General features: G+C 37.3%; 2 protein-coding genes across 4 annotated transcripts in view; one reads left to right on the forward strand and one right to left on the reverse strand.

Annotated features, from left to right (window-relative positions):
- The window catches only part of LRRC40 (leucine rich repeat containing 40), a 49,101-nt gene extending 33,782 nt beyond the window's left edge, over nt 1-15,319 (reverse strand). Inside the window, exons 1-4 of one of the 2 annotated variants that reach the window (XM_046645274.1) lie at nt 15,124-15,260; nt 6,624-6,803; nt 2,323-2,504; nt 1,156-1,229 (exon numbers count right to left, since the gene is read on the reverse strand). In XM_046645274.1, coding sequence (XP_046501230.1) covers nt 1,156-1,229; nt 2,323-2,504; nt 6,624-6,669 — 302 coding nt within the window. In that variant the 5' untranslated portion in view covers nt 6,670-6,803; nt 15,124-15,260. Of the gene's footprint in view, nt 1-1,155; nt 1,230-2,322; nt 2,505-6,623; nt 6,804-15,123 lie in introns of both variants that reach the window. The other variant, XM_046645273.1, reaches the window with a different exon arrangement.
- A 68-nt stretch (nt 15,320-15,387) lies between these two features.
- SRSF11 (serine and arginine rich splicing factor 11) overlaps nt 15,388-16,799 on the forward strand; it is a 43,598-nt gene continuing 42,186 nt past the window's right edge. The window contains exon 1 of one of the 2 annotated variants that reach the window (XM_046645276.1): nt 15,388-15,514. The gene's annotated coding sequence lies outside the window, so the exon portion shown is untranslated. The remainder of the gene's footprint in view (nt 15,515-16,799) is intronic. The other variant, XM_046645278.1, reaches the window with a different exon arrangement.

A 16,799-nucleotide genomic window follows, 5' to 3' on the forward strand; every position in this document is an offset into this window, starting at 1 on the left:
AACCCTCCCATTCTTGCCTTTGTAGCCCACATGCATGCCTTCAAGTTATAGGAGAAAGAGGTTCTAATGTAGTTCTAAACAATTAGCATCTTTTAATGGATAGACAGTTTTTCTGATTTACGGTAATTTTAATTTTTTTACCAGATAAGGACTGTTACTTGAGGAACTGTTTTCTCTCAAACCAGTTAACTGACCTCCAGAAAACTGAGAATTGACTATGCTATGTTAGAAAGATCTGTAACCACATCTATTATATAAACCATAGTTTTCAAACTATGTTTTGAACGCCTAAACCTTTTTGTTTCTTTTCCTAAAGGAAATCTTCCCTAATCCTTTTTCCCTTAATCTGTGTATATATAACACATAAAGCAGTTATTCTTTCTCAAAAGTCTGGATGTGTATTGAAGGGCAGTTAGCTAGAGTCTTAAGTGCCTGACTTTCATGTATCTATCAATAGTACAAGAAGTAGAACCCTAGGAGTCCTGGGAAAAGTTTAAAAACTACTAATATCAAAACAATGAAATTTTTCATCATTAATGAAAGAATGGTTTTAAATTTCTTATCACTTAATACCTAGATATTTTTTAGAATATCAAAGTAACTTAAAACTTGACATTATCAACAAAGAGGTTTTCTAAAATAACGACCAAAAATTGTTTCACAAAACAAAAAGTATTTTTAAAAAATCAACTGGCCTTAAATTTGTAAAACTAGAAAACATGTAGGCAATTTTAAAACAAAAAATAAAAATAATTTGGGGGCCAGACCTGTGGCTGAGTTCACATGCTCCATTTTGCAGCCTAGGGTTTCGCTGGTTCGGATCCTGGGTGTGGACATGGCACCACTCATCAAGCCATGCTGAGGCAGCGCCCCACACAGCACAACGAGAGGGACACAGAACTAGAATATACAACTATGTACTGGGGGCCTTTGGGGAGAAGAAGAAGAAGAAGGGAAAAAAAAGAAGACTGGCAACAGATGTTAGCTCAGGTGCCAATCTTAAAAAAAATAATAATTTGAGAATTAAAATTCTTATTCTGCTTTAATCACTTTTAAGATAATACAAAAATATTTTCTAATGTTAGAAAAAAAACTTAAAGAATATTGGATTTACACCCTTATACTAGCAATACTGAAATAAAGATTAAATTTTACCTGACATTAAGTTTCTGAAGATTTTCTAACTCTCTTATTGCAGAAGGAAGGGATGTCAGCTGATTATCATGTATCTAAAAGTTATTAAAAGACACAGTCACTATCTTAGTCTTAGAATTAACCCTATATCAGCTCTGCCATTATACAAAATTCTTCAACAATAATTCCATTCCTCTAATTCAACAGCATCAAGTTGGGGCTATTGATAATTTCTTCCGTGCATAGAAGAGGAAAAAGAGTTTGAAACTGACCAAACTGCTGTTCATTGTTCATGAAGCAATGTCATCAATTTTAAATATAACAATTAAAAAAGAAACAACTTTGCCTCATTGAGTATAATTTCAATCTCAAATAGAGATGAGAGGATGAGAAACTAAGAACAGCCCTCTGATGGCATGATTTACGTCATCACATACAAAAAACAAATGAAGAGGGGGAGCAGGACTTTGCTTATGTTCTCACAGAATCATATGGTTTTCAAAGCACAAGGAACCTCAGAGAACACCTAAGCCAATCCATTCATTTTACAGGTGAAGAAAACAAAACCTGCTCTAGAAATTTGATCAGATCCAACTTTTCAGACATAAATTGGGAGATTTTTGATGTTCCTAACTGAAGTAGATCAGGAGTCCGTAGGTTATGAAGAAACTACTCATGCCTTACTTAACCACATGACGCAGCAATTAGAGACTAACAACACAGTTCCTGAATAAACGCACAAAAATTTAAGTTCAACAATTTAAGTCAGTGTTGGGAGCAAGTTAAAAATCAATCTTAAGTACTTATTTTAATGTCTAGAAAAATGATAAAAGTAATAGTAATAAAAAACAAGCAGCAGCAACCACTTGCTAAACACCGATTCCATTTGTATGTTTTCACTCATTTAATTCTAAGAACAATCTTTCAAAATAAGTAGTCATATCCATCCTGGTTTATAGATGTGGAAACTGAGGCACAGAGAGGTAACGTGCCCAAGGTCTCACAGCTATCAAGTGGCAGTCACAATTTGAAGTCTCATGTTTAACCATTATACTATGCCTAACACAATAATTTGTTAACCTTCCTTGCATTCTACCAATTAAACATGGGTTTTCTGCTTATCAAAGCCTAAAGTTAGCTTTAGAGTTTCTTCAGCTAAAGACTCATGTTTATAATCTGTGGACTTACATCAAGAACAGTGAGTGCAGGCAGGAGTCGGAGGTCATCTGTAAGTGACTGAAGTTTATTGTTGGATATGATTAGTTTGGTCAAATCTGTCTGCTCCCACCATCGTTCAGCAGCACTGAATGACAGATTCTGATTAGCTTCCTCAGGGATATCCACATTTATTCTCCAGACACATTGAGGCACTATTTCCACCACCACCACACCAAAAACAAAATGAAAGAAAACAAGAAGTGAGATCCTAAGTGACATACTTTTATAATAGCTATTCAGTTTATCCACTGACAAGTAATTTCTGAAACATTTAAAAAAACACACTTTCAAGTAAGCCAAATAGCAATGAATTGCAACTGATTAGAGTGAAAGTTGATTTTATTCAAAAACAGAATATGTGATACGTATTTTACATATGAGATCTTACTTTTTTCTTCATTTAACTGTATTTACTATATACACACTCTGCACAACACATTGTGATAGAAACACAAGACAAAGAATGGAGGTTGCCATTATGCTAACAGAATAACACAGAAGGCATGGAAATCACATTTATCAGGTAATGTTATAACTTAGACAGAAGTACATACGAAGTCTGAAAAAGCACTGGTAATAGTAATAGTTAATAATAATAATAGCTAACACTTACAAATACCTGGCAATTTTCTAACATACTAACTCATTTAAACCTCACAATAACTCTATGAAGTATGCGCTATTACTATTCTTGTTTTATAGATGAGAAAAATGTGGCACAGAGAGAATATATAATTTACCAGAGTTAAACAGCTAGTAAGTAGCAGAGACGGGATTGAAACCCTAGCAAAGCTATGTCTTGCCTCTTGGTGAATATTTGGAAGGCAAATCTGACTCTAGTAGTTGCTATTTTACCTGACATACAATTTTGTTTCTTACTCCACCAGACAACATTGTGTTAATTTTATTGCAGCAAATACAACAATTCCTTTAACATAGCAAATAAGACTGTATAAGTTGAACAGGAAGAATGCAAGTTAATCACTATACAGCGTGAAGCTCCAGAAGATACCAACTTGCTGTAGTGTTGTAGCAAAACTATTTGAAACAGAGTCCTTCATTCCTTGATAAAAGTAGGACTACATATGGGTATGATTTTGAACTTTAAGCTAATGCTAATCAAGGCAACCATTAGTTATGCCCTGTAGTCACTATCATTTCAAAATGAGATTATTTCATTTCAAAATGAGATATCTCATTTCAAAATGATATAATATATTCGTATTAGAATAAATTATAAGATCCGTCTCCTACCCCTTCTCTCTGCTTAAGTAGTCTCCTTCTCTACACTTCTTTCAATGAATCTCCAGCAAATATTAATAATACAGAATGTGGATCCACCCATGTTTCTGTTTGTACATGGACGTTTATTTTTAAAGCAAAACAAAACAAAACAAAATTCACTCTTCCCAACTCTTCTGAGAGCAAAAGCACCATAAAATTTATCATTATCATTACTATTATTTTGATGTGTAGGTATGGATGGTTGGGTGGGAATGAGAAACACAGCAGCATTGGCATGTGTCAACTTACTGACACCAAGGAGACAGTAGAAATGGGGATGCTCCTATATTTGACTAAAAATCAATGTTACTCTTGAAGGGAAAAAAGTGCCAAATCCAATGTGCCATAACCTTTGCATCACCAACAAAAAGCTCAAGAATAAAACAAGGCAAGACAAAACAATACAAAATAAAAAAGGAAGCTACGTGATATGCACAATTCTACTCCTAAATAAAATATGTAGAGCACTTGTGCATATATTTTTTTCTAACACCTATACATAGATACATTAAGATGATTGTACTTGCAAAGTAATGTAATAACAAGTTCTTTTTTCTTGGGGGAGAAAGGTGCGGAGCACAAGAAATTTATACACAACACAATAAAAATACTTGTTACCCATCAACTACGCTAAACGAACATTAAAATTTTACTATTATCATTTCAGATATTTTTGTTAACAAAATTTGTCTTTGTGGGAACTACCAAGGCATGGATCCAACTGTTGATATTATACTGTTATTGAACATGTATCAATTTGCTTTTCCATAAACAGTGACTGCTTGTTCTTTACCCTATTAATTGTTTGCGAGGTATCCCAATATCTTCAAGAGCTTATAGCATCAAGATTCACGTCACTTTTCTTTCCCTCCCCCCAAACAAGAAGAACTATTAAAAGGTATAAATAGTCCTAATTATTGAGGAATTATTGTAGGGTCATCCTAAAAGTAGTTTACCAATTCATAAGATAGAAACCGTCACATAAAAATGAAAGTTAATAGGCATATAAACCTGAAACAAAGTTACTATGGAGTTAGATTTGCTTCATGAATTTTTAAAGTATTATGCAAAATGTCAAACACATACACAAATTTAAACAGTACGGTGAAATAGCACTCCATGTACCCATCACTCACTTTTAACAATTATCAACTCATGGCTAGTCTTGCTTCCTATATAATCCCATCTCACAATGATCTAAGCTATAATCTTAAGAAGGTAGAAAAAGAACAAATTAAACCCAAAGTAAACAGAAGTAAGGAAATAAAGAGTGGAAATCAATGAAATAAAAAACAAATAATAGATAAAAAGCAATAAAACCAATACCTGGTTCTTTGAAAGTGGGACTATCACTAGAGATCCTACAGATGTGAAAAGGATAAGGGAATATAAAGATTGACTTTATACCCATAAATTCAACAACTTAGATGAAATGGACAAATTCCCTGAAAGGGAAAAAAAAGCACAAGAGCGACTAAAAAACTGAGTAGCTTTACATCTATTAAAGAAATTAAATTTACTATTTAAAACACTAACACAAAGAAAATCCAGGTCCAGATGGCTTCACTGGTGAATTCTAGCAGGCATTTAGAGCAGAAATGATACCAGTTTTACACAGACTCTTTCAGAAAAGAGGAAAGAACAATTCCCAACTCCTTTTATAAAGCAAGCATTACCCCCTGATACCAAAATCAGATAAAGACATTAAAAGGGAAAAACTAAATCCGAAAAACTACAAACCAAAATTGCTAATGATTGTAGACCCCAAATTCCTGAACAAATTTAGCCATCTACGTATAAAAAAGATAATACATCACAACCAAATGGGAGTTACATCAAGAATGCAAGTCTGGGGGCTGGCCCCGTGGCCGAGTGGTTAAGTTCGCGCGCTCCGCTGCAGGCGGCCCAGTGTTTCGTTAGTTCGAATCCTGGACACGGACATGGCACTGCTCATCAGACCACGCTGAGGCAGCGTCCCACATGCCACAACTAGAAGAACCCACAACGAAGAATACACAACTATGTACCGGGGGGCTTTGGGGAGAAAAAGGAAAAAATAAAATCTTTAAAAAAAAAAAAAAAAAGAATGTAAGTCTGCTTTAACATTTGAAAATCAATCAATGCATTCTACTATAATAACAGAAAAAAAAGTGAAACACCACATGACTGTCAAGAAATGCAAAAAAAGCATCTGACAAAATTCAACAATCATTCAAGATAAAAACTCCCCCAAAACTAGGTATTGAAGGGAATTCCTTCAACCTGATAAATGGTAACTATGAAAAACCTACAGGTAACATCATACTTAATGGTGAAAGACTCAGTGCCTTCTCTCTAAAGTTGGGTACAAAGCAAGGATGCCCATTCTCACTGGTTCAATATTAGAGGTCCTGACCAGTGCAATAAGGCAGGAAAAAGAAATAAAAGGCATTCCGATTGAAAAGGAAGAAATAAAACTGTCTCTATTAGCAGACAACATCTATGTAGAAAATCCTAAGGAATCAATAAAAAACTGATATGTAAAGAGTTTACAAAAGTCACAAAATTTAAGCTTAATATACAAAAATAAACTGTTTCTATGTTTTAGCAATCAATAACTGGAGATTTTTTTTAAATGCTTAAAGATTTACAAGACACAGCATCTAGAAACCATGAAATATTCAACGTCATATTTAACAAATATATGCATGACCTGTGGTATAAAAATACAAAATACTGCTGTGAAAACTTAAAGAAGGTCTAGATAAGTAGAGAAATAAATCACATTACAGCTCGAAGACTCAATATTATTAAGATGTCACTTTTCCCCTAAATGACTGACAGATTCAGTATAATCCTAATCAAAATCCAAGAAGGCTTTTCTGTAGAAATTAACAAGCTGATTCTAAAATGTATATTGAAATGCAAAAGAACTAAAATAGGTTATACAATTTTAAAATAGACCAAGAAAGTTGCAGAACTTAACAGTACATGAGTTCAAGTCTTACCATAAAGCTTATCAAGACAGTGTGGTATTAGCATAAGGACAGCCATACAGATCAACAGAAGAGTTCAGGAGCTAGCCTGGTGGCCCAGTGGTTAAGTTCGCACGTTCCGCTTCTCAGCGGCCCAGGATTCGCCAGTTTGGATCCCGGGTGTGGACATGGCATCACTTGGCAAAAGCCATGCTGTGGCAGGCATCCCACATATAAAGTAGAGGAAAATGGACATGGATGTTAGCTCAGGGCTGGTCTTCCTCAGCAAAAAGAGGAGGATTGGCAGTAGTTAGCTCAGGGCTAATCTTCCTCCAAAAAAAAGAAGAGTTCAGGAAAAATTCCAAGCAATAAAATATTGTCAATTGATGTGCAACAAAGGCAGAAAGATAATTTAATGAGAAAAGAATAGTCAGGCTGGCCCAGTGGCACAGTAGTTAAGTGTGCACGTTCCGCTTTGGTGGCCCAGGGTTCGCTGGTTTGGATTCCAGGTGCAGACATGGCACAGCTTGGCAAGCTATGTTGTGGTAGGCGTCCCACATATAAAGTAAAGGAAGATGGGCACAGATGTTAGCTCAGGGCCAGTCTTCCTCAGCAAAAAGAGGAGGATTGGCAGCAGATGTTAGCTAGGGGCTAATCTTCCTCAAAAAAAAAAAATAGTTTTTTCAACAAATGGTTCTGGAAATTTAGGGGCTAGCCCCGCGGCCGAGTGGTTAAGTTCATGCGCTCTGGCGGCCCAGGGTTTCACCAGTTCGAATCCTGGGCGCGGACATGGCGCCACTCGTCAAGCCACACTGAGGCGGCGTCCCACATGCCACAACTAGAAGGACCGACAACTAAAAACACACAACTATGAACCGGGGGGCTTTGGGAGAAAAAGGAAAAATAAAATCTGTAAAAAAAAAGATATCTTTCTAAAAGAAAAAAAAATGGTACTGGAAATTTATATGGATAAAAAAATGAACCTTAACCTTTACCTTGTGACACACTCTAAAATTAACTCCAAATAGATTATAGACTTAAATGTAAAAGATAAAACTATAAAAATTCTAAAAGAAAGAAGAGGAGAAAATCTTCACAGTCTCAGAATAGATAAAATTTCTTAGTACAGAAAAAGTACAAATCACAAAAGAAAAAAATTGAAAAATTTGACTTCATCAAAATTAAAAACTCATGTTTTTCTAGAGAAATCATTAAGAAAATAAGGCAAGCCTCAGACTGGGAGACTATATTAGATAGGTACCAGTATAGATAGACAACCTGAGAAGGACTTGTATCCCCAAAATATAAAAGGTTTTATAACTCAGTAAGACAAACAGCCCAATTAAAAAATAGAGAAAAAATCTGAACACTTGGCAAAAGATATACAGATGGTTAACGAGCAGTTGAAAAGACGTTCAACATCATTAGTCATCAAGGAAATGTAAATAAAACCATGAGGAGATACTACAACACAACCATAAGAAGGGCTAATGTTAAAAAGACTTGACAATACAAAGTGTTGGTAATGATGTGGAGCAATTGACTCTCACGTTACCAGTGACAAACAGTTTAGTGAACTCTTAGAAAGTTACATACACACTTATTACTGTATGTCCAGCCATTTCACGCTCAGATATGTAACTCAACAGAAATGATAACATGTCTACACAAAGACTGGACTGGAAAGTTCAGACTGGCCAGTTACTTAACATCTCTGGTCCCAATTTCCTTGTTGATTTAGTAAGAGGGCCCCATTGTCACTTAAATGCTAAGACCTAACAAGAGTAGTTACAAAAATGCTTTTGCTAGGTGCAGGGTAATATTTTGATAACAGCTTATCTTACGAATGTTGTTCACTAAACTGTCTACCCAATTATGAGCAATTTAAAAGAAGAAACCAATAAATCAAGCACTATGTAAAGGATCAGGGAAAGCTCACTGATAAACTTTCCAATTTTCTCTACAGTAGTTTATTCATGGCCACCAATGGCCTCATTAAAGAAAGAATCCCATATTGACAAATCACAATATTGCGGTGCCACTTTCATACTATCTTTAAAGTTTAATAAGAAACAAAACATATACATATACACTCCAGAGTAAAATTACAAAGCTATATGGAAGGCATTAACTCAGTTGCAGCTTGAGGTTGATTCCGAGGGATATATCTTTGTTATGTTAGAATGCCTGCAGAGAGCTGTTCTCCCCTGAAGTCTGGGAGGATACTGCAAAAAAGAATGAAACAATGTTTAACATATGAAGAAGGAAACATTTTTACCAATCACTTTAAGAGAAAAGATTTTTGAATTTATTACTTTAACTTGAGAATACGTTCAGTTTTGTAGTGAAGAAAAGCTTCACTGAAACTCTGATTTCATTCTTCCTAGTCTGTATTTTTCCTGGGACAATATCTATGACAGATGCCATTCACTTGTTAGCAATACCAACTTTCCTCTCCTACTGAAAAAAACATATCAGAATGCGAGTGAACAAACATGACATTGATTTAGAGATAAGTTTAAATTTGTACTACTTTATTAAACAAACTTTAGCATTGGTAATAACTTGAGATACACATTTCAAGAGAGTGAGACACTATAGTTTAGAACTATTTTAACAGATCAAGAAAGAGGAATGGGATTTCCAATTAACTATCTGGTTCATTGTTTTATAATCCGAACAAGCAGACTTCCCTGGATTTCAGTATATTAAAAATTACATGTTCACCTCAAGATTCTGCCATTATGTATACATTAAAGCACTTTCCTCTTGCTCTCAGTTCTAAGAATTGTTTAAGAATTAGCTTGTTTTGATGATCTACTCACCTGGAGGCATAGTTTCTTTCTGGAATTATTTGCTATTAAAATCTAAATACTTTGGTTAATTCTTGTTAGCTGTTTAGAATATCACAGTAAATTCCATTAAGACAACAAGTAGTCAAAATACAGAGTCAAGCTAAACAGTAAAACAGAACATGGTGAATACAGATTTGAGCATGGTGATTTAAACCTTGGTAAATATATGGTTTATGTTACACTTTTTATCCTGTTATAACAAACCGTGCATACTGAATAACGTAAATTCTCATTACCCTAAAACAGATGGCACGACATCTTGAGGCCCAGGTGCCCCAGACTTATGTACTCAATTCCACAAATAGAAACTAGCCAAACTGCTCTCTTCAAGGCTTACACCCACATTTCCATTTCGGATAACATGGCTTCCAAACTAATTTAACGGGCGTATTTAATAAATTATCCACTTACCAATTTTCCTGTCAGTTCAACAGTGTGATTTCCTTTAGAATTTACAGCATTCTTTTGTTCCAAACTCCGGCACCTTTTCTCCTTCATTCAGTTTTTGATGAATCACCCAAAAACATCCCTACACTACTGTTCTGCCAGTCATGCAACCACAAGGCAACAATCAATCCTCCTTTCAACTCCATCTTCATTTTATCTGGTCCAATGAAAAAGCTGCAATATCTATATTGAACCAAATGACGACATTTTCTCATGTTGCTGCTCATAAAAAGAGCTGCCACTTAAAATTTCCAGAATATTTCTAATATTCTTCTTTGAAGTTGGTTATTAAGTTATTTTGGTTGGGCATACCTTTCTAAGTAAGTTATAGAACTGACACTAACAATGGTGACTTTAAACTGCCAACAATATTTGGATGTTTAAGTAAATTATAGTGGTCATAAGATGGAATATTACAAAGCCATTAAAAATAATCAGATTTTTCAAGTGACGGTGAAAAATGTACAAATAGAAGTCTGACTCAGTACAATTCTAAAAATAAAAAACAGAAAAATTATGCATACATATTCACACAAAGAACTATAGAAGGGAAATCTACAAAATATCAATGGTGATTAACTCTGGATGGTTATTTTCACTTTCTGTACTTTCTATAGATTCTATTTTTTCTATAGTAGACATAAGGCTTTTATAAAGAAGAAAATAATAAATGGTATGTTCACAAAAGAACTATGGCCTATAAAAAGAAGGGGTATTGGGCCAGCCCTGAAGGCCTAGTGGCTAAAGTCCAGCGCAGTCCACTTCAGTGGCCCAGGTTCAGTTCCCAGGCAGGGAACCACACTACTTGTCTGTCAGTGGCCATGCTGTGGTGGCAGCTCACATTAAAAAAAAAAAAAAGAGGAAGACTGGCAACAGATGTCAGCTTAGAGTGAACCTTCCCCAGCAAAATAATAATAAATAAATAAATAAATAAATAAGAAGAAGGGGCATCCAAAAACCCTCAAGAGTACCCAAATTTCAGTTACAGGTAAAAGTTATTCTGCACTAGTTAACAACCCTATCAAGTTAATAAAATCTCACTAATTTCATAAAAATATCACTGCTCTTAAGTGTTTCCATTAAGAAGAACTGATTTAAGGAGGCCACCATCTAAGAACAAGAATCAACAGAATTTTAACTGCTTTTTATTATATACATCAAAATTAAAGGCTAGGTTCTATTTCTCCAATGTAGAAATAATGGACATGACTGTACTTTACAAATACATTTATATGATTGTATAAATACGAAGGAGGGAAAGAAAGACACAGTATAATATAAAAAGGTATTATTTGTTTAACAGGTGCAATTCTTAATAAACAAATTTGAATAAAGCTTATGTTAAAATGCTTATGTGACTATGAATTGTTTGAAGTGTCATTTCGCTTCCTCAGTACCGAGCACAATATCTGGAAGAAACATAGACAGTGGGTGTATAACAAATGCTGCTTAAGTAAGTATCGGTAACTCCCCATAGCATACAAACACTCATATTCATCTCACACCTTTCATATAAAACATCTCTCACATATCGACAGTAATCTGAAAGAAGCCATGTTTGATAATACTTTTTGAATGTAATTCATAATTTTAGGTAATAATATTTGGGGATAATAATAAAGATAATGAGAGGACTTTTTAAAAAAATCAGTATAAAAGTATAACAATGTGTAGACCAGTACAAGAAACAAGTTAGTAAAAGTTTACCAGAAAAGAGAATGACAATCGTTTTCTGCAATTACCTTCATTATATCAAAAAAACCCACAAACTTCTGTAGCTTTTATCTATACTTCATATAACACAGGTTTTTTTGTTGTTGTTGTTGTTTTTGAGGCAGATTAGCCCTGAGCCGACATCTGTGCCCATCCTCCTCTACTTTGTATATGGGCTGCTGCCACAGCATGGCTTGACAAGTGGTGCATATGTCAGAGCCTGGGATCTAGGCCAGGGAACCTTGGGCTGCCAAAGCAGAGTGTGTGAACTTAGCCACTCTGCCACTGGGCTGGCCCCCATATAACAGAGATTTTAAGAACCATAACCAACAGGCCACTGGCTTACTTCTATGTGGCACTTACTCATTGAACCATCAGTTATTAAGCAGAGACATATGGCATAAAAAAGATGAATAAAGGATAAACGTGCTCAACAGTAAGAAAAGAAAGAACTCAATTAAAAAATGGGCAAAAGATCTGAACAGGCACCTCACCAAAGAAGATATACAGATGGCAAAGGAGCATATAAAAAGATGTTCCACATCATATGTCATTAGGGAACAGCAAATTAAAACAACAATGCAATACTACTACATACCTATTAGAAGGGCTAAACTCCAAAAACCTGATAATATCAAATGGTGGCAAGGATGTGGAGCAAGGGGAACTTTCATTGCAGGTGGGAATGCAAAATGGTACATCCACCTTGGAAGACAGTCTAGCAACTTCCTACAAAGCTAAGCATAGTCCCACCATGTGATCCAGCAATGGTGCTCCTAGATTTATACACAAATAAGTTGAAAACGTACATCCACACAAAAACCTGAACACAAATAGCAGCTTTATTCATAATAGCCAAAGACTGGAAGTAACCAAGATGTCCTTCAAAAAGTGAATGCATAAACAAAATGGTACATCCATACCATAGAATATTATTCAGTGATAAAAAGAAATTAGCTATCAAGCCACAAAAAGACACGGAGGAACCTTAAATGCATATGGCTTAGTGGAAAAAGCCAGTTTGGAAAAGCTACATACTATATGATTCCAATTATATGACTTTGGAAAAGGCAAAACCACAGAAAGAGGAAAAAGATCAGTGGCTGCCAGGGCTTCAGGGGAAGCAGGCTAAGGAATGAATAGGTAGAGCTCCGGGGATTTTTAGGGCAGTGAAACTATTCTATATGAGACTGTAATGGTGACTACATGACACTACGCATTTGTCAATACTCATAGAACTGTACAACACTAAGAGTGAATAGTAATGTACACTATGGACTTTAATTAATAATAATGTATCAATATTGTTTCATCACTTCTAACAAATGTACTATATTAATGCAACATGTTAATAAAAGGGGAAACTATAGGCTGGGGAAAGGGTGTATATGGCAGCTCTCTGTACTATCTGTTCTATTTCCTGGAAAGCTAAAACTGTTCTAAAAAGACTTAATGTATGGTTCTTTGGAGAAAAGATGTTTTTTGGTATTGTTGTTATTGGTAAAGTATTGGATTCTGAAAAGAGATGGGAGCCCTCATTGTAGGTACTTAGGGGCAAGATTTCAAAAGTCTTTTGTATGTTGTACTAAAAACTTTATACTGAATCTTGCAGGCTATGGGAGTCATTAAATGTTATGAATGACATAATGGATCTGTGTTTTGGAAAGATAACTCTTGGTAATGACACTGATTTAGAGGGTGAGATTTAAAACAAGAAATCCAGGAAACCACTTAGGAGGCTATTGCAATGATAACAGCCATAGCCAATTTTTACTATGTATTTTTCATGTGCCAGGCACTTAACGTGTATTATCTCATTTAAACCTTAGTAAGTCCTATTATTACTACCACATTATAGATGAGAAGGCACAGTGAGATTAAGCATCTCAAATTACATGAGCAAAGATATGGAGATAAGGAGCATGGCCCCAGAAGGGACTATAAATAGTTGAGAATTACAGCGGTTTGGGTGTCAAAGGTTAAGTGACAAGAGATGAAATTGAAGGCTACAGCTAGATAGAGAAATACTTTCTATGTTACAAAGATTCCTTTCTGATACATAAGCTACACATACCATGTGCCTCTTCCATTTATGTCTTTTCTCTCCTATGAAATACTGTATTCACACATTCAACATCATTTATTGAGTACCTCGTATGTGCCAGGTATTGTGTCACACTCTGTTTATACAATAACAACCTAAACAGCCCAGATCCATATCATCATGGAGCTAAGAGTCAAAATTCATTTGCTCTCCAAAACTTCAACAGACTAAATCATCTGGGTCCAATCAATAAGTACAGTCCAAAACATCACTTAGTATTTAGGAATATTCATTCATTTACGTATTCCTCCCACAAATGTTTAACAAGAATCTACTATGTACCAAGCACTATTTTGGGTGCTAGGGACACAACAATGAACAAAACAAAGCTCCTTGACCTCATGAGGACAGAGAAGACAAAAAACAAATACATAATATAAATTCTCATAGTGACGGATGCTATTAAAAAATTAAACAGGCAAGAGAACAGTGTTAACAATGGTATTTAGATAAGGTAGTTAGTAAGGGGCCTCTCTGAGGTGTGACCTCTGAGCAGAGTCTGTTTCAGGCTTTGGGACAAGTAAGTGTCTACGCACATCTGTAGTTTTAAAATATCTACGTTCCTGTGGATTAAAAGTGTTTGCAAGTAGAGCAGAGATTTTATGTCATGTATCCTTTCACTCATTCAAGCAAGTGTTCCTTTGCTTGGTCTAATCTGTTTGTGGCACAATAAAAAAGCAATAAGGAGAAGGAAAATGGAAGGTTTAACCCCAGATAGCCAAAAACCTGAATATAAGTAGAGGAAAACATTACAGGAGGAATGCTATATTCTCTCTCCCCACTTTCTACTCCCTCCTTTACAGGGCAGACAATCAGAAGAGCATCTGGCTATGATTCATTCATGGCGTCCAGATTTGTGCTTGTTGATCTTTACTAGGTTTTTCAGGATGGCCCCAAATTCACTTTGTATTGCATCTATCTTGATCCTCAATTTAGGAAATACGGTGATTATTCTTTTTTATTTAGGCCTCTGCCCAGTTGCATCCAGAAGAGTGTTGGCAGGCAAGAGTGGCATTCACTCTAAGTTCACAAAGGAACAGATCAATCCACAGTGTTAGCCCTAAGAGATCAAACTAAGAAGAGGAAGATGAGGGCTAAAGAAACAAAGTTCTTGCCCATCACGTGATAACTAATTTAGTCACACATTACGTTGTTTAACCCACATGATGTGGGAATCCCAGACAGCGCCCCGTTTCAATTTTGGCCATATTCCAAGCAGGGTCCCTTCGCCAGAGATTCCTGGAGTGAAAGCAGGATCTGAACCGGGCTAAGCGAGCCACTGGCAGTATGACGACTGCCTGAACAGGAGCGCGAGAATCCCGGCTGGGAGCCGGGGGCAAAGGGGCCAAAGTCCGGCCAAAGGGAGGCTGCTTTGTGACAGGACACTCAATCGGGCCGATCCTGGGCATCTTACCTTCGCTGAGGTTCCGCCCGGACAAGTTTAACTGGCCACTCTTCCTCGCCGCCTTTAACAGCCCCTGGGGAACCGAGGCACCGCAGTCTCTCCTCTCAGCTCTGAAACCCGTTCGGGAATCCCGGTCCGCCACTCCCTTCAAGCGCGACATGTTCAAACGCCAGGGCCCAGCAGCAGCGCCCCGCCCGTGACGCGTAAAGGCGGCGCCGCCGTGCGGCCCCGCCCCCGCCGTGAGCGCGCGCTCCGTGCGCGGGGCTCGTGGCTTGGCGCCGGGCCTTCGCTCCTGCCGGCGCGGCCCCGATGTCGTCAGCGTCAGCGCCCGCGGCTGGAGGACGGAGGAGTCCTTCCCGTTGCCGGTGCCGGCCTTCTGTCTTGGAATTACTTCGCTCAAGTAAGTGCGTTTAACGGGCCGCAGAGGGGCTCTAGGGTTATCGTTTGCGCTCTTCCTGCGACTCCCACCTTGTCCTCCGAGCTCCCGCCGTGGCGACGGTGCGGGAAAGGCTAACCTTCTCTGCTCCCCTCTCCGGGCCGGAACGTGGGCCTTGACCAAAACTTGAGACCTGGGCGCGGTCTGCAGGCTCGCTGGACCCCAGCCTGTGCTGTCGCTTGTGGTGGTGGCGCCAGACCTCCGTTCGGCGTAGAAAATACAACAGATTTCTGTTCTTCGGGCCTGTACTTCGGCTCGTAGACTGAGTGCACCTTGCCTGTTGTGGGATCGAGTTTATAGCCCAGCCTGGGAGGTGGTGTGAAATGGAAGGGTTGACAAGAGAGAAGAAGGAAAAAAAAAATGGCTTAATAATAAATGTTCTCTCTACCGGACGGTGTAGCGAGCCAAGTGCAGGCGCAAGCTTTGGTGTAGCGGAAACAGCTTGGACTTCGGAGTCCTAGTGGTGTGAGTTCGAATCCCGGCTGCCTCTATCTTACAAGCCGGATGACTTTAGGCAGTTTACCTAACCGTTTTTAAAGCTCACTCCTTTTTCGTTAATTTAGGGATAATAATACCTATCTCATTCGACTTTTTAAATAAGTGAAGATAAAGGTGTAAAGATTGAGCGCTTGGTGAGGAAAGGAACTCCAGGTCAGAAAAGAAAATGAGAATTTTGTTCAATAACTCGGTTTTCCTCAAAAGTTAGTTTCGGTCTGAAATGTACGGCTTTCTTGATTCATTCAACAAACATTTAGGAACTCAGCATCTTTAGGCCTGTCTTGGGTGCTAGAGTTTTCTTTTGCCTGAAGTGATTTTGTTTTAAAAGCATGTGCCTGGAAGTATCCTCCTCACTCCGCCTCAGCTCGGCTGGGGAATCGGTAAGATGTTTGCAAGATAGGATGATGGTCCCCTGACAGATTCTGCATCACACACAGTTTAGCCTGAGTTCAGGTTCTTGCTACCTGAATAATTCGGTTTTTAACCCCCTCTTGCTTTTTTCCTTCTTCTGTAGAGTCCTGTACACTGAAAGGGAACAGCAGAAAAGTAACAATAGTTATACTACCAAGCAAGAAAAGAGTTTTAAAGCAAGGACTATAGTAGTTTTTGCAGTTTTGCACTAATGAACCCCCACCCCCGTATGTCTTGACAATGATGATTGTAATTACCTTATTGAACCCTCACTAAGTGCCAGGCTGAGTACTAATAATACCTTTTTTGCTATCTCTTATTTAGCACAATGACCAATTTT

The sequence above is a fragment of the Equus quagga genome, chromosome 18, assembly GCF_021613505.1.
Source record: "Equus quagga isolate Etosha38 chromosome 18, UCLA_HA_Equagga_1.0, whole genome shotgun sequence".
Classification (NCBI taxonomy): Eukaryota; Metazoa; Chordata; class Mammalia; order Perissodactyla; family Equidae; genus Equus; species Equus quagga.